At 36.1% G+C, this 19177-nt stretch overlaps 1 protein-coding gene across 1 annotated transcript in view; it reads left to right on the top strand.

Annotated features, from left to right (window-relative positions):
• Positions 1 to 18217, top strand: part of LOC124166610 (RNA polymerase-associated protein RTF1 homolog) — a 32030-nt gene extending 13813 nt beyond the window's left edge. Inside the window, exons 9-15 of the mRNA XM_046544206.1 lie at positions 3306 to 3388; positions 3547 to 3742; positions 7874 to 7968; positions 10541 to 10703; positions 13956 to 14114; positions 16276 to 16459; positions 17846 to 18217. Coding sequence (XP_046400162.1) covers positions 3306 to 3388; positions 3547 to 3742; positions 7874 to 7968; positions 10541 to 10703; positions 13956 to 14114; positions 16276 to 16459; positions 17846 to 17952 — 987 coding nt within the window. The 3' untranslated portion in view covers positions 17953 to 18217. The remainder of the gene's footprint in view (positions 1 to 3305; positions 3389 to 3546; positions 3743 to 7873; positions 7969 to 10540; positions 10704 to 13955; positions 14115 to 16275; positions 16460 to 17845) is intronic.
• Positions 18218 to 19177: the final 960 nt, after the last annotated feature.

Genomic DNA, 19177 nt, shown 5'->3' with positions numbered 1-19177 from the left:
AAATTGCTCTGGAGGGGGGGTTTACCCAAACCCCCCCCCCCCCCCTTGCTGCGCCACTGAATATAGCATATGATAAATGAAATGGTATTATGCAATTTCAATTTTTACAATATTACAATCCTCGTTTCCAGTCCCTGTGGTCAGTAGAAGAACATTATTAAAAAGTTCAGCGGATCATTTCAACTGCACTCATGGGTGCTTACCGTTATAATTTATTAAAAAAATAGCTTTCTCCCTTTCAGAGAATCAATTATGGTTCTTTTGTCTGAAGGAACTATTGGTTAACCTGCTACCTCTTATTGCGGAATAGATGTCTGTTGAGTTGTGGCTGCCTGTTCAGCACTGCATGTAATAGTGAGGCTGTGTACAGAAAGATTTTAACCTTCAATGACGTCATAAAGATAGCTGCACTGCTGCTGCTGAGGACCTAACTCAAGGGCTTTAGGGCAAACATTAGCTTTGTCATTTGTGTAACAACAACATCTTGGTAATAAAAAGAATTCGACAGGTGATGAATTCAGCGGGGCAAAAGTAGGTAAACTGAAAAATGAAATGAAACTGAAAAAATGTTTGAATGAAAATAGTCAAATATTTTCTCTCGAATGGAGAGGTGCTAATAACATCGCTAACATACTATTCTGCAGGGCAAGTATCTATCCGTAAGCGTGCATCTGAGTGGTCCTGTCTGCCATTTTTGCTGCTAAATGATTCAAAATCCCCTGTGCGGCACCCATTCAACTTTTTCCATTCAGGAGGTCTCAGAATATGCAGTGAGGTGGTCTGCTGCCATCGTGAGTGAGAGCTTTGAGTGCTCACTCGATCTGAATGTGTCCAAGGTGTTTTTATTGACATTGCGCGAATTCGTGCCGACTGAAACAGTTTTCGGAATCTGTAACTACCAAACAGCCAATGAGGTGCTCCTGCTACAAAATTAAAAGTACTTCAGTCACATCATAGCTCAAAACTGACCTTATTTTTAGTTATGGTGCCGTACGTTAGTTAACATAATTTTGATGTTTATTTTTAAAAATTTTGGATGTGGACGAAAGGGCTTCTGAAAATAACTTCGGAGATTTTGTGACTTGGTTTAGAATTTTGTCATCAAAACTGGACGTATCTAATGATGATGATCTCTTAGAGTGCAAACATTACGTGGATACATATAGAGGACAATGCTGGGGGGAGGATCAGCCAAGGAAGCTGCAAATATGAAAATGAAGGAGCTGGTAATCCTCTATGAGGGTAGCCTTTTAAGTGTCGGGAATGAAGAAAACTATAAGAGGTACAATAACAAATTTTTTAAATTTGTTTTTCAAAGTACTCTCCACGATAGTCAATGCTCTTTTGCATTCGATGAAACCAGTCGTTATAACATTTATTTCATTCCGAAGTAGGGGTAGTCAAAATGGCTGTTTTGTAGGCATCAACCGCTTCTTCAGACGTCTAGAAGCGTGTTCCTTGTAGCATATTCTTGATTCTGGGAAATGCGAAAAAATCATTGGGGCTTAAGTCCAGGCAGTATGGAGGATGATCAAGAATTTCAATGTTTTGCTGTTCCAAAAATGACTTTGTGACTCGAGCGGTGTGTGAGCTTGCATTGTCATGATGGAGGGTAATGCATTGATTTGGGTTATCTTTCTGAAGTTCGGCGATCACTTCCGGCAAGCAAATGGTCGTATACCATTGAGCATTAACTGTTCTTTGATTTTCAAGAGCAATTGTCGCTACATGCCCTGATTTGGCTATGCGCGATGAGACCATTTTCTTGGAAATGATGCAAGGGTGAACAACTTTAGTCGGTTTGAGCTCACTTTGGAAGACCCATACTGAAGATTGGTGTTTTGATTCAGGCTTGTAGCTATAGATCTTTATTTATCACCTCTTACAATGTTGTGAATGTGCTTTGATGCTCCTGAGTTGAATCGTTGTAGAGTATTTTGACACCATTTGACTCGAGCTGCTTTCTGTTCCTCTGTGAGGAAATGCGATATCCAGTGGGAAACCAATTTTTTAACTCCTAACTCTTCATGTAAGATCTTTTGAACTGAGGTCCCTGAAATTTCCAATGATGCCTGAATCTCATGGTATGTAACATGACGATCTTCCATTATCATGTTAAGTACAGCATCCACGTTTTCTTGAGTGACGGCGGTTTTTGGTCACCCTTCACACGGTTCGTCACTGAGGCTAGATGTCATCGCTGAAACTCTGCATACCAGCGATAAATGGTTGTCTTTGATGGTCCTTCTTCACCAAAACCTACAAAAAGTTCAGCAACGTATTCTTGCTGGGTGAGGCTTCATCGAAATTTAAAGAAAATTATGCTGCGGTACTGTTCATGACTTAATTCCATATCTTACAGCGACTTGGGAACTTTGACGCGCCACCGTTTTAAAACTATATGGCCAATATTATTTAAACTTTGTATGGGCATTAACCAACTTAAAAAGTTGTTTATAAATACCATTTATAGTTGCTAGGTGATAAGGAGCATTCTATTGCCTTTAATTAAAAGGCTACCCTAAGAAAAACAATGCCATGCTCGCTACATAGCTTTCAGATGAGCTATAACTTTGAAGGTGATATCAATTTTCATTTTGCAAATATTGAAGCCATAGTGGAAGAGGCAGTGGAGCCAAGCAAGTTCAAGACAATGTTGAGACTTCTTTGAATGCCAAAGTTTCAAATCAGAGTCAAATACATATATGTGTCATTGGGATAATTGAAAATTTTTATTTGCCAAATTATGTTCTTCTTTAAATGTAAAATATCCGTCTATTACTTCTAATAAATAATGAACTGCTAAATTGGACGATTCAAGCCTACCGACGAGTTTGCATTTTGTAGTCGCACAACCTTCTTTCAAGGATTGTGTTATTGTTTGCAACTGTTTGCCATCTTCAATCCCGTGTTCAACCTCCTCCCATATGTCATTTAACTTCTTTGTTCTTTTGTTAGTGTCTGACCACCATGTAGCTCTACCTGCTTTCCTTAGTTGGTATGAACTGGGGAATGGTCTTGGTTTCTTATATATGTGCACAATTCAATTGTAAATCATAAATACCTATCCAAGGCTATTCTAGAACATGGTTATTTTAATATTAAAGAGTGAAAAAACAAGAAAAGGAGGTGAGGCAGGTATTTCACTATTGTTTGTAAAAGAAATGTTATTTCATAGTTGTTTATGACAAATTTCTTATTATTTGGTCCCATCATCTTCATATTAACGAGAGTCCACGGTAATGGTTTTTATATATAAATTTCTCTTTCTTTCCCCATTGTTAATTTTATTATTCTCTCCCCAGGTGGCTGAAATATCAGACGTCTGTGAAACAGCAAAGATATATCAGCTTGGTACTACAAGAACAAATAAGGGTTTGAGATTAAGGTAAGTAGCTTATGAACTTGGTGAATGATATTTTGTCTCAGCTTATGGTTTCAATAATATGATACCTATCAATATCGACTGTATTTCACCTTTCATTTACCAGTGGTGATTTCTCCATTTTATCTTTCCATGCATACAAAATTGTGGTAATTTTACAGGCATGGTTTGCAGGAGAGGGTATTTAGGTTAGAATATGTAAGTAATCAGGAATTCACTGACAGTGAGTTCTTGAAATGGCGAGAGGCATGTGCTCTTCAAGGGATATCATTGCCTACACACGACGAGTTGGATCAAAAAATGAAAGACATTCAAGAGGCGATGCATTATGAATTTAAAGAGGAAGACATTGAAAAGGTAATTCTTTACTCATTTTTTCCTCTTGATTTAATCTACTTTCATGTCACAGGTAATCCCCAACTTACAAACAGGATATAATCCAAATACTCTTTTTTAAATACTGGTAACTTTGAATGGTCGTGAGAAAAATTTCATAAGCTACTGACCACCAATATTGTTCAGTTTGAAGTGTGCTTAGGAAGTCAGGATTAAACTCTCACAATGTTCATGTATTTGCACTTAACTGCTTTGCTAGTCAGGAGAAAATGTGTTATCTAATTACTATGAATGTTAGAAATAACCTTTAATTGTGAGTGCTTTCATAATGACTCTGCTTATGTTTTCATCTCACTGACTCTGTTGCTTGTGACCTCATAACATCTGTCAATTTAGAAGAGCATGTTTTTGCTACCAAAAATGTATATTCATGTTAAATGATTTCTTAACTATCTTTTGCTTAATTCATGTGCCCTGTTACTTCCACATTAAGTATCTAAAGGCCTGTTTACATGATACATAAACACGTACAAGTTTATGTCTGTTTGCTAGAATGATTTTTGTGGAACGGAACATGTACGAATGCATGAACCAAATTAGAACAGGTTCTATTTTCTATGCATGCATTCACACAAGTTTGGTGGCTATACGGTGCATTTTGACGTTCATTCTCGCGTACATAACATTAACCCGTACGTGTTAATGTACCGTGTAAACAGGCCTTTAAAGCTGGAAGTGAATTCGTTCCATTTTTTTTTCTTTTTTAAGCAATGGAAGAAGTTCTGTCTTTAAACTTCATCACATTTTCCATTCTAAAATTTAACATTAATTATTACGGACTAAGTTATAGCTAATGCCCAAATTTGTGTAGTTAGTGATCCTCTGTACACTTATGCTTTTTCATCAGCTCCATGTATTCTTGATTTTTTCCGTTGTCGTTTTCTCATTTCATCTTTGTATGCTGTTATGTGGTCATTTACTGCAGAGAGAGAGCAGTTGGTGGAGGACATGTGTTTTAGTTTGCCTGCGACTCAAAAAGATGATCTCTCTGGTGCCATAATGTTAAGGCATCCAGTTATTGAACAATGGGTATTTTATTATCGTTTTAGGTTTTGATGCGAATATTTAATGTAATTGGTTTTGCTCTACCCAACAAATTATGATTTTTTGGCTTTCCATAATTTCAAAACTTTTGAAGCAAAGATTCTTAGCGAGGCATTAGCCAATTTAAGAAAAACCTATGTGTGTACCTAGTGACTGAAGTTGCATATTGCTCATTATCATTATGCTCTGGGGAAAAATTGGCAAAACAAGTTAACCTAGTGTCTAACTCACGTTATCATATTGATGACCGTTTTCTTCTCTGTGCTTAAACCAATCTGAGGTTTTATTCAACATTATACCTTAGTAAATTTATTTGTAATTACTTCTCATTTGTTAATGTTTGATCTATCATATTATATAATCGTGGAATTATTCACCCTGTATGCTTTGTTGATGTGCATAGTTTAACTTTCCGTCGGACTCAATGGATTTGACATTCACAGTGCGAATGTTTTTTTCATTTCTCTGTGCGCACGAGGCGGCAAAGACCCTTGGCACTCAAAGTAGCTGTTTTTTTGATATGCTCTATTCTTGCATCCATGCCGAAAGATTATTTAGCATGGTTAAACAAAACAATGACACAATAAAGGAAAATAAAAGCATTATTAGCTAAATAAGTTATCAAAATAAAAAATGCTGGTCTTGTAGAATTCACATGCTAAAATACATTATATGTATATCATAATACTTAATTGCCTAAAGAGCATGTTAGATCGCATCTTGTTTGTTCGTTCCCGGGCCTTAAGGCGATGTGTAAAGGGGTATATGCATAGCAAATACGACATCATTTAAGTGTTCGTTTACGCTAATAATGGTACTTTAAAATTTAAAGGTGTACCACTGAGCCATGTTGAGAGTAAATAATGCTTTTTCACATCTGTGCCTGTCAGGCACATTGCGCCTGACGGAAGGTTAAAGAAAGGGGTGTATTGTTCCACTTTATATTCCTTTGTACTTTGGTTTTAAACCTATGTTGTTACTATCAGGTACAGATCTCTCATCTGACACTTAATCCAAGACAAGACAGGAAAGATTTTTTGGTGGGATAGGGTGGGAGAGAATGGTGGAGGAAAGAATTAATAACTACGTATGCGGAAATGGTTCAGTTACTTTGTGTTGAGTGTTGTGGTGATTTGCGTTAAACTGCCCACAATGTTGTTTTTTTTTTTGGTATTTGCCATTTGACAGATGCCAAGCACGGAAACATATTTGTTTAGGTGTGGAGATTTTAGAGCTTTACTATTTGTCTCTCATGATCAATCATTCTCTCTGTCGAATAGGGTAGTTTCCTTCATCAAAGAAAATGAAAGGCATTGATTGCGATTCGTTACCCACCATTAGGGTATTCATTATATATGTATTATTTGCTTTTAGAAATCATAGTCTAGACAAATGTTAATGGTCAATTTTAACTTCATTTGTAAAAGGCCAGATTGGCAGCCATGCGATGCTGCTCCATGTGACGTCACAGGGACCTATTTTCTATACGAGTAGATAGGAGTTTTACATAGTCTGAGATTACCAATGCATGCATGAGGCACTGAGCTCAGGGAAACATCTCTTAATATTCACCTATTAATATTGCCTATGGTGGGAAAGTTTCCTTAGTTCGATAGGGTATTAATAATCCTTATTTAATACCTGCTAGCAGGATACTCTGCTACATGCTAGCAGCCTGCATCCTATCGGGGCTCATAAGCCTCACACCAAGGTGGCCTCATACGGTGGCAGCCGGAACCAGAGTGACGTCACACGGCTTTTCTCAGCATTCGTACTTAGCTGTCGCATTTACGCACTCATAAAAATTTTCTCTTTTAATTTAATCGCGAAAAACAGATATGTATTGTTATTTAAAAATCTAAAAGCATGAAATAGGTATTCCAGGAGTAATAATCTTTCGATTTAGGCAATTAAAAAAATAGGAAACCACCCTCTTAAGGGTTATTTGGGCTTGAAAATTATTTAATATTAATAATGTTTGGAAGGAAATTTCTTAGTTTTTCTACAAAAACATATTAATAATTAATAATTTATATATGGTCTGCAGTGCAAAGTGGTGGAAATCCCTTGTCTTGTTTTTTTATTACAATGCACAATTTTTTTCAATGAATTTTCTGTTCACAATGCCTTTCGTTGTACTATACTATCGGTATACAGTAATGATACATATTATAAAACGAAGCATATTATGAGCTAATAAATTCAGGGGAAAAAATGTGCTGTGTCTTAATTGAACAATATTTGTTAGATACTATGATGTCCTGCCAGTATCATTCCCCTAGTGAGCATAAGAATGGAGTTAGTACAATTGAGTCCTAGTTCCTGTATCTCACTATCATGTTTTGCCGTGGGTTTCCAAGAGTTAAATGGTTAAAAGTCATATTCATCTTCAAAAATTACACTGAGAAAATGTCATTTGCCTCAAGTAGGATTTGGACATAGATATGTTCCCTGATTTTGCACAGATGCACTTAATAATTAAAATGCTGGAGCATCTTCTACTGTGGAAATTTCTCCCTGGATGTGCACTCGCATAAAACTTCATGAAGTTTTACTATGGAAAAATCTTTAGTACATAATTCCATAAAACTTGTCCATCATACAAAAAATGAATATTGTTAGTAATACATATTGGTTTGCAAATGGGAATGACTGGATGTTTAATAATTCCTTACATGCCTACAATGATGTACACTTAATGAAATTAGATGGTTAGCTTCCACTGTGAGCTAATGGAAGAAATTCTTCGTGCGTTCTCCATGAGGTTGTCTATGGCCAACTTTTGGGTACTCAGCATGGCACTCTGTTGAGTGGATCATCTGCCTTGAAGAGTACCACAATTTTGGACGCAGACAAGTAAGCTTAGTGGGGAACCTCAAGAGCAAGAGACTCAGGTAGTTACTTAATGCTTCATTGAAAAGAAAAGGACACATACATCTTAATTGAGAAATGCGAAAAATAAAATTTATGTGGACCTAACTTGTAAGTGCTACCTCATGCCTATCTTGTATAATTAGAACTATAACCAATTTTCTTGTCCTGTTGTAGATTGTAAGGGAGAAAGAGAGGTTTAAGACAAATCCTTACAACTATGCAATGAAGAAGACTCAGCTTATGAAGGACAGAGATATGGCTGTCCAAAGGTATGGCATTATTATTTTTGTAACATGAAATTGTAGCTAGTTGAAATGGGTCTTTTGCTTGAGTATTTGTACTATCCGGGATTTCATTGGAGGAAGCAGTTGGTGATTGCTTGCTATTTCTGCATAAATAAACTGATGTCTCAGTGTTGAATTTTTCAATTTTAGGCAATTACTCATTGAGAAGAACGAGACTCCCGTTAGACCAAAAATTTAAATTGTATCAGGTGTAAGGCAAGGATTTCTTAAAAAAATCTTAATGGCCTACATTTTCAAGAAATATAAAATTCTAATAGTATTTGTAGCCAAATTACATTTGAAAACATTCCCTGCTTTTTTTTCTAAAACTTCTCCTGATATGTGTGGCTAAATGTGAAAAGAGAGCTAATAGTTTTCTAAGTTACTTGGGCACACTTTACATCATGATTCTTTTAATGTGTGTTTAGAAGATAATGTCTTTTTCTGTTATTTCTGCTGTGAAAAGTGCTCTCAAACAAAAAAATTTGCTTTTATAATGGCTTGCACACCTTCTTTTTTGTAATGATTTGTCATGGGCGATGATGTCTTGGAATTGACTTAATGCAATGAAATGTAAAAACTTTATAATTCCACATAAATTTAATATTGTAGGTTTCAACGGATTCGATGTTTCTGATGATGGATCACCAGATGTTGAGGTGCCACATCGAAACCCAGGTCATACTGTATTAATTTATGTGAAATGGGTTACTTTCCTTCATCAAAGAAAACGAAAGGCATTGATTGCGATTCGTTACGCAACATTAATGTATTCATAATATACAAATTATTTGGTTTTAGAAATCCCAGTTTAGACGAATGTTAATGTTCAATTTTAACCTTATTTGAAAAAGGCCAGATTGGTGTCCATGCGATGCAACTCCACGTGACGTTAAGTTGGAAAGTTTCCTTCGTTTGATAGGGTATTAATAATTCTTCTTTAAGCCAAGTGCTACCTGCTAGCAGCCTGCATCGTAGCTACGCTCATAGCCTTGCATCAAAGTGGCCTCACACGGTGGCAGCTGGAACCAGAATGACGTCACATGGGCTTTTCCCAGCATTCATACTAAGCCGTCTCGTTTTTGCGAGCTTGAAAATTTTCACTTTTCATTTAATCGCAAAAAATAGATATGATCATTTAAAAATCTAAAAGCGTGCAATACATACTCCAGGAGTAATAATCTTTTGATTTAGGCAATAAAAAAATAAAGGAAACCACCCTTTTCTAAAGTTTTTACATTTCATTATCTTTGCACACCTGTGCATTCCATTTCTCATTTCATAGAGGTGTAGCTTCTATAATTTATCATCTTGTAACTGGCCTCGGTGGCTGTGGGGTAAAGTTCTTGCCTCTTCCAAACTGAAGGTCGTAGGTCCTTTCTGTGCTGTTTTTGGGGATAATGGAGATGATTAAAAATAAATAAAAAATATATAAACTCCTTAACCATTCTAATCCTAATCCATAAAACTTGATATAATATAAGAGAAAAATTTTTTTTTTGTTCTGTCTTTATTATTTTTTTTTTTTTTTTAGTTTTTCCATTCTAATGCTGAGTCTTTAGTTGCTTGTCTATCTCAAATGGCATTGTTTGTTATCTTTCTCTGTTGTTATTTTGGATTATGTTGAAAATTCTTTAATTTTGGGGCTTTTGTTTTGTGATACTCTCAGCCAATCAACTCGTGAAATTTGTAAATAAGCTAAGTTTTAAGACTAGCCCTCTGCCTCTTATCATTAGCTTAGTTTAATGAATTCTCTTATGACTTAACTTTGAATTTTAAGTTTAACTGGTGGTGGATATGTATGTAATTTACAGCATAAGCATTTGTAAATTTTTCATATTATCTGTCTGTTGTCAGCCAAGGTATCTTACTATTCCAGCAAAATTTTAGCTGGCCTTGAAAATCCTTGTACCAGGTTTAGTTAGGTATTGCAAAAATTTCATGCACTGGTTATTTAGGAAAGCTCTTTCCTTACATCTTGCCTTAAAATTATATTTAACTAATAAATCCCTAGTGATAATAATTAGAATTTTCCCATGTGCATTGAATTTATACAGCGTTTTGAATGTTCAGCTTTTATTTAATTAGAATTTGATATCCACATTGTTGTCAATAACTGTTTGATAGTTAGAATAACATTAGAAGTACTTTAGAATGTGGGACTTTTCACTCGTGAGCATCTTTTAACTCTATTGATGAGAGTGAATATATTAACTTTGAAGAAGTGTTGTAAAAAATGTAATTTATGTAGGCATGGGAGAATGAAATTTTGGGATAGAACTGCTTTTGAATTGTTTTTATGTGGCTTCTGCAGTGTACATAACATGCTTCTGTAAAACAACATGTTTTGCCTGTTATATTTGTTCTTAAAGTAGTTTGTTGTATTTGTTTCAGTTTGTATAAAAACTTCTATTTTATCGTTAGTAATTGTAAATGTAACAATAATTATGTTTTATTGTTATTATTTCTGCATTAATTCAGCACCAGTTTATGTTTTAAATAATTTTAGTTGTACTCCTATTTCTGGATGAGGTATTAACGCTTTTCAAAATTTCAGGGGGGATGAGGAAGAGGCAACCAGAATTGCGCAAAGGTTAATGGAGTTGGAGGAGCGGGCTGAGGAACTTGATAAAATGCGTACTTCCACAATTTCCAGTATTAGCTACATTAATGACCGAAATAGAAAGAAAAATGTTGAGGAGGCTGAAAAGGCAATTATGGTAAGTTGTATTGCTCTTCTAAAATGTATATTCATGGTATGTGGTATAAGTGACCATTTCAGTCAACTCATTGCATGATGGGTTATTTATATTCGGGAATGAGGCTTCTTCAATACATGAAAATTACCAGTGCCACGTGTATTGTTGGATTGGAATCATTCTGTGATGGAAAGACTAATTTTCTGTTATATAATGTAATAGAAAGTTTCAGTGATGATCTATTTCTGGTGGTGTTTGGTAGCCTGGTGTAAGGAATTGGCCAAGTATCTAATTATGTGAAATGATACTTCTTCCTGATATTTTTCATTGATGATAATGAATATGCTGCTGGGTTTTTATTACAATGTTTAATACATATATCTAATTGAAGAAGACCTCATGAATAAAGTTGGGGTTTTTGCTCCTTAACTTGTAACTACAAGGGAGGTTTTTTTTTCAACCTCTGATCGCTCATCAAAAACACCATACAAGGGACAGGTGGATACTGCTTAGGTAGGGCGATTGCACATCCCCTCCGTACCACACCCTCAAGTAATTTCTGATCATAAGTTGCTATTTCAAGGTTAGTAGCAATCGCATTAACAACACTGCCTCAATTGATTCTCCCGCCAAGTGTGCACTGCGGAGAGACAGCCAGAAAACTCGTCGAATGGCTTCAACATTGACATGTCTTCACCTTTATGCCGATAAAAGAGAATTTTTAAAATGCACTATGGCTAGAGTGTGAAAGTGTTAAACATTATATCCATTCCCATTCAAAATAAAATAAGAAACATGCTGACCTCTGTAAGTGTTCTGATCCATGACAATGCCCATCATCTCAGCGCTTATGCAGCCTGAACTGCACCTTTAACAATTTCAATTGGACACTTCCTATCACCCGCCATGCAATGTTGACATAGCGGTGTGTGACTTCCATCTTAATACTGAAATGAAGAACTGGCTAGGAGGGAAGCGTTTTCAAATGGGTGATTAGCTTCAGGGCAAAGGCAAAATTCGTAGAAAGTCATTGGTGGCAACATCCTATGAAGAAGGTATAGTAAAGCTTGTCTACAGACTCAACCAATTCCTCAATTGCCGAGGTGATTATGTCGAAAGGATACCATAAGTGTGCTCAACATTTAAGCCTTGAAATAAATTTTAATCTATCACTTCGTCTTCTATTCATGACCCATCAAGGTTGGAAAAAAAAACGTTCCTCGTATATTACGACTAAATGTTAAGTGGGTGGAATTTTTTTCACTTGTAATCAAAAGTGTTAAAAAGGTTCTTTATAAAAATCTCTTAGCTTAACTTCTTGCTCAATGATAGATGGGGAAACCATGTCTAGCCTAGACAGAGATACCCTGCGGAAGAAATGACCTAATCATCATAGTCTTTACATACCTCTATGGCAACAGGCACACCTTTTTACATTTCATTGTGCAATATACAAGGTTATAACTGAAATTTAAAAGCTTTATCTTAATAGTTTATAAAAAAATTCACATTCTAGTGGGCTATGCTTGGCACTGATGAGGATAATACCGATCAATTATCCTGACTTGCAGTTGGTTCAGAGTGTTGGCTATTGCATCAGAATTTGTTTGTACTCAAACATTTTCATTCTGAAATTTTTTGTGGGAATGAAATATTTCAAGTAATCCAAATTCTGATCACAGTCGTGACACACAATGTTAAAAAGTGTAGACAGCGTAGCGTAGCGGACGACGCGGCTGGGGCCACTACAGCGCATTCTGCGGGCGTTTTCCGTAAACTAGCACCCTCCCCTACCGTACCCCCTCCCCTCCAGTCCCCATTCCACTTTTATTCTTGCTTTGCGTGTTGCATGCGGTAGGGATACTATGCGGGATATCATTTAAATAAAATCACAACATGTGCAAAGCAAATGCCTATTTATTTTAAAAAGTTCACATAAAAAGTCACTCACCTGCCAAATACAATGATTTGAGTAAATAAATAAACACAATACACAGGATGGCGAAAGCCTGACAAGAATCTCTCTATAAGCCTCACTTGTGTACGCATAAGTCCTCGTACCCACACACACAGCGAACTATAATTCCTTAGTGTCATCACAAATTACGGGATAAGAACACCACAAAGAAAATTCCTTTACCAGTGGCCACTTCACTGCACTGAATATGAGATTGTTGAAAAACAAAAATTCGTAAGCAAAATCAAGATCACCATACAAGCGTTAATGGGCTGAATATACGTGACTTTTTCGAAAATATAACGTTGTCAACCACTTCACACACCACACGCAGGCTTGAAAACTTGATGTAGAGAGAATTAAGTTAAAATATAATCAACAACTATATACAAACAACGCCTAAAAACCGTACATCGCGAGAACACAAGATCTAACCGGTCCACAGTAAGTAGATGTTTTCCTAACGATCAAAACTTTCGAAATGAGTAGACGAAATTTCATTGGCCGATTCATGATTGGTCAATGGGTGAGACAGAGGAAGCACACATATTTCATATTTCCTATTTATTATTAAAGATACCAACTGAGCGACATTACACAAGTTATGAAATAATTTTTTACGCAATAATATTTATTAATCAAAACTATCTTACGAAACGATAGCGTTAGTTCAGGAAAACGCCCGTCAGACTGTTGTGTCGCACGCTGTCAACAGTTCGCCCGCCCTGTGCCAAAGCCCTGATTCTGATCCCATAGCCAACCACTTTGAATGAACTGCTCTTGATGACAACCAATTGTACCTAATAATGCTCATTAGTTTCAGGCGCTCCCTCTGATGAAAAGTAAAAGAAATAATGCTGTACAAAACTTTTCCTTTTTTATATATGTATATTTCGTTAAGGGTTGAGAGAGTCAAATTATTTTTCTAATGACTGACATCGTTGCAGGCAGAAACTTGACAAGCCCATGTAAGAAGTGAAAATACCTCATGCATACATAGGTATTACTTTTTCATTTGCCATTTCAATTGCATTTGTTTTCCCAATTTCCTTTACAATATTTACCTCTCCAATTAGTAAAAATTTCATAACTCAACTCAATTCAATAAGGTGCAGCTTTCCTCTATCTATGAATTATTTCGATCGTAGGCGTTGAGAAAAGTTTGTACCTGATTCAAAATAATTAGAAACCTTTTCATATCATAATACAATTGGAATTTAAAAAAATTGTTTCCTTATCCTTTTGTATCTCTTCTGATAAAGCTTAGGCTTATTATACTTATGCTAAAAGTGAGATTTCATTATTTTAATCTACAGGAAGAAGTAAGAGCAAATAAGGGAAAGAAAATTGACGATCCATTCACTAGGAGAAGCACTAAGCCTCGAATGGTGTTTAAAGTTCATGGAGATGAAAATGAAGAAGCTGCTAATGCAGTTGCTGCAAACAACAGTGCCAGTGGAAATGCAAGTTTGCAGGTAAGCAACTTTGGTATTAGTTTTTGTATTTTTTTTTGTCAAGAGTGAATTAGCTATCTATCAAGGTTAATTATAATGGGATATTCCCTTTAAAAACATGCAGTAGACTTGTTATAGCAAACAATGTTACAGTATAATGTAAAATTTTAGGTTTTCCCGGCGTATAGATTGATGAAAAATTTCTCTGGATTCCCACCGGGTGTGGTATTGGGTTAATTCTCCCAACGTTTCAATGGCTGAGTCTGCCATCGTCTTCAGGGGTTTACTCTTAATGGTTCTTTTTATGGTACTTATTTATTTATTTATACATATCCCTGGTTGCCGTTATTGTGTTCGGATGTAACGATTAATTATGGCATTCCAGGCACTGCTCAGTTCGAAGCTTTTATCTTTGTTTAAGCTCTTCTCCTCAAGGCTAATAGCAATTGCCTCCTTTACAATATATAATTATTTATGCATTTATTCTGTTACTTTAAGCATGCTTCCCAGACTCATTGAGAGCTTTCTTTGCCAGTTCGCGATCTTTTTAAACATGGATGTACTCGTATTATTAATGCTCCATGGAAGGCCTGCTTTCGAAAACCACACATCTTGGCTGTGCGATCATGGATACAGAAAAGTGGTTTGCACGAATGCTTCAAAACCACAGCTCGATGTTGGAAACTACACTGTCAGGCACCACGCCAGGTAGCTGCGTTTCGCACAAATTGCCCAGGTTGCAACTGCTGTGCGGCATGTATCAAGGAGAGCAGTCGCACACTGCGAGACTTGGAAAACAGGAACATGGTGCTTCCATGTATGCAGCTAGCACGTGATCGTTTCCGTTATACGAAGGGGATTATAACGGAAATAATAAGCCTATTGTATCCTAGCATTAATGCTGTAAATCCGATGATTTTGCGTCCGATTTTTTTGTAAAGATCGCAGAAAAAATTGAGCTAGATAGAAAATCATGCACGGATAATCCGCAACCAGGATAAACCCCAACCGGATGATCGCGAGTCTGCTATATATGTAAAAAAATAAGTATCCTGAGCCTCAGTCTCAGCGGTACCAAATTAATGTTCTTATTATGAATTTCACAGCAAACAATTGATGTTTCACAAAATTAAGAGCTAGGTTTTTGGCTCCCTATGGATTAGGATTGAAAAGGAGAGGAAGTGCCCAAGGTCTTAGGGGTGAATTATAAAATGAAAATCAGGATGGGCCATTACATACTTCTTTCGGATGTATTCGAAATGATTTGACACAGCTGAAGTGTAATAGCCAAGGACAATGTGGGTTACTTACTCTTCATTCTCCCAGAATGAACTGTAAGTAACCCAAAAAGACTAGAGATGGAAGGGAATTCCCCTTGGCTAGATGAGCCCCTGTTATTGAGATTAATTATTGTATATGTATTTGCAATCAAGACAAAGGGTACAATGTTTATGCATGGGTAATAAATTATCTCTAGGAAGTTTCCTACTCTCGGATTGCTATCAATGAATTTTTCTTTATCCCCGGGCCCATTATTTTTTCTGGTAATTGGGTCTTAATCGGTCACTTTTTTCATTTTGAGGGAGCGGGATCTTTCTCTTGGTTTCTTCTTTCTTTAGTTTCAGTTTTACTGGTTCTCTGTCGTATAAGCCACTGCTGTTATTCCCTTCATTTAGTTGAAACATGTCCATGCTTCAAGTAATTTCCACATGGCGTAGCTTTCTACATCCTAAATATCAATTCCTGCTCTGTAAAAATGTGTAACACTGCTCTCAGTGTATGGCTGATATGGCAAAACATTCTATAATTCATGATGATGTGCTGAAAATTAGGTCTGTAATAAATGATAAAAGAATCTAACCTACTCTTGAGATTAAAGATTGGACATTAGATCATTCTTAGAACTACTTGAGCAAATCCTCATGTGTCTCTAACTACACCATTTAATGGGTATTCTGTGCTTGGAAGTACATGGGGCCAGGAAGAATTATTCTTTCTTGGTGGCCTGGAAGTAGAAATCATCACAGAGAACATCAGTTTATAGGAAGGTTTCAAGTTATACTCAAATTGGTTAAATTTTCATGTTACATTTTATTCCTTTTCTATGTCTTACGTAAAAGAGTCAAGAAATTGTGATGGGTACGAGAATGTTATCTACATTTTAAATGCATTATCACTTCAGGGAGACAGTGATGGAAAAGGATCAAATGCTTCTCCAGCTATTGGTGATATATCTCTTGAAAGTAATGGTGACCGCAGTAAAGACAAAAGGGATTCCTCTGGAAGTGGTGTAAGGAATAAAACAGATGATCTCTTCTCTGCCCACGACTTTGATATAAAAATTGACTTAGAAGTACCTTTACCAAGTAAGTATATTTAATTGCAACAACATTCCTATCGCTTGATGTTGTTTTCTTGACCACTTTATTACATGTATATTTATTTTCAGTTTGGTCTGTAAATAAGAGTCAGTTTGGTCTGAAAATACTTACCGAACTCTGATAATAGATGAAGGGATAAAAAAGCAAATATTCCTAAGATTTTTTTAGTATGCATTTCAAGTTGTGTAACTATTTATTGTATACATCTCAATTGATATTCATGGTAGCAAAATTTGTGAATCTGCGTGCTTGTAAAATCCAATTTTAAATGAATAGACTTTTATAAAAAACAATAAAATGGGAAATTTTGTGTTTTCATAATTTTTCCTGGGGTTTCAAACAATTTTGGAGGGAGTCGTCATAAAACTTTTTGTCACATTTCTTCTTGTTCACTCCATGCATTTTTATGAGTGAATGGTCGTAACTGGGCTTTTTAGTATATAGATAGGTACCCCCATAAGAAAGGTGTGTTGTCCTGTGTAAAATTTTCTGCGGGGAGTGCCCCAACTTGTCTCTTTTTGGGAATAGCCATGCATTTACATCTTTTTAATACATTTGGTAACATTAATTCTTTTATTTTTCATTGGTATTGCTACAGTTATAGCAGGGGCCAATTCAGGTTATTGTTTTGTGGGTGTTCTCTGGGCACCATGGGGTTATGCAATATCTATCAACGATTATGCTTCTGCTTAATTTACTTTTAGATATTCTCCGATCATCTCTTAAAATTGTTCTCCGAGCTACTTGCATTAGAGAGCCACCACAATGATTACCTACCATATTTTCTATTTTTAAAGGGATTGTAGGAACCCTTTGTGGCCTTTTTCAGGGATAGCTTCAGTAATAAGGATTCGCCTCCAAGGGCTTTTTTCATCGCCGACCAAGTTCCTTTTTATGTTCCTGAAAACCTTTATGCAATCACACTGGGTTGTAGCCAGAAATGTTTCAGGGGGATTATTTATTGGGAGGAATTGCATTTTTGGCTGTAAATTGGTGGACTCACACTTAAGACTGTGTCTTACAAACATTTGTTGGGGTTGAACTCAACAGCCATGAGTATTACAAATAAGGTTTTATCCAGTCTGCCACCAATTGTGCTGTCAACCACTGAATTTAAATTGTTTCAACTAGCATCGCTACAAATTTCTCGGAGAAGTGAGCAATAATTAGGGCTGCAAACCGAAGTTTACATTTACTATGATATGGTGATATCTTGTTATGGTTTCACTCTAATATCATGTTTGACTTATTTAAGTTCATCCATCTCATGTATTCAATTTGTTTAAAGAGCAAATGAGAGTTTTCTAGAAAATAGGACAAAAATTGCACGGACTTACAGAGTGAGAGATCTAATCCTGGTGTTTCTTTCAGATAACCCTGTCAGTGTTACTCCCAAGCCTATGAATCCAGTGAAAGACACAGGCCCTAGAAGATCATTGAATCTGGAAGATTATAAAAAAAAGAGAGGTCTTATTTGATTTTCCTGCATATAATTATGTTCACATTAGATCTTCATCGGTACGATGTATGTAATATACATCTTCATTTCATGTGAAATTTCGCGTTTGTGAATTTTCTTCCACTTCATTTATTGTACAGTCATTTGTCACCTGCTAAACTTAATGAAATACTCACATTTGGAGTTTTCTTGTGGAGTGCAGGAATTATGTATTCCATGTTTTCTATCATTGTGTGATTTTTTAAATAAATGCTCTAGGCTAATTACAACTGCCCATGGGCTTACGAGGTTGTTTTATTTTACCATAATAACTGATTTATCTCGCATTTCCACCTGTTAGCATTGTCCTCCGCAATTAGACATATACGGATCTAGTATGTGTCCTTCGCTTAATTATAAATATACCGGCCTCCCTCCTAAGAATTTGTCAAGATTCATTTCTTCAAGCCGAACATGACCACCATAAGAAATAAACATTTCATGGGAGGAAAATGTAGTGCTTAGTTTTCACACGAGAAACTACGTAGATGACATTCGTTAAACCCTCGGGTGCTCAAACCCACATTAAGAAGGATCCATTTCAAGATGCTGAATCCTACCGATAATATACCGGTACGCCCAACACGCACTCATGATAAATTTCATAAATGTGTGGCGGAGTTGAAATAATTCTTCAAATCCTTACACTGGTCACTCCATTCATCCCAGCACAAAACCAATAAAATATTGGTGTCGGTACGCCAGTAGTTTTCGAAGAATCACAACTCCTAGAGATCTCTCCTCCGTGATTCACAAAAATCATTTACGCAAAAATAAGATCCATCACTACTGCATACCATAAAAGGCAATATCCCTCGGGGCTTGGAGTTGATTGGCTCTTGGATTGCTCATCGGCAATGGAAATTAAAACTTAAAATATTGCTTCAACATCTGAATCGAGGGGTAAATAATTTTTTAGCTTATTTATTTGTAAATATATGTAATTTTTCAGATGGAACTTGTGAGAGGAAATGGTAACTAAACGATCCTATACGACGTGGAATGAAAATTACAACAAATTAGTTCCACCCGATGGAACAAAAAACTTTATTATTTCTCTTTAAGATCGTGATTCAGGAAGTTATATTTTTAGCCACTGTTACGATTAATGAACACTGCTTTGCAATGACAGAGATAAATTCTTAAAATTCAACTTTGAAGGAAATTCGTAGCTCATTGGAAAATTGCCGGCACTCATCTGTTCG

Source organism: Ischnura elegans, chromosome 10 (genome assembly GCF_921293095.1).
Source record: "Ischnura elegans chromosome 10, ioIscEleg1.1, whole genome shotgun sequence".
NCBI lineage: Eukaryota > Metazoa > Arthropoda > Insecta > Odonata > Coenagrionidae > Ischnura > Ischnura elegans.
The sequence above is the reverse complement of the archived record's forward strand: the minus strand, read 5'-3'. Positions and strand labels throughout refer to the sequence as shown.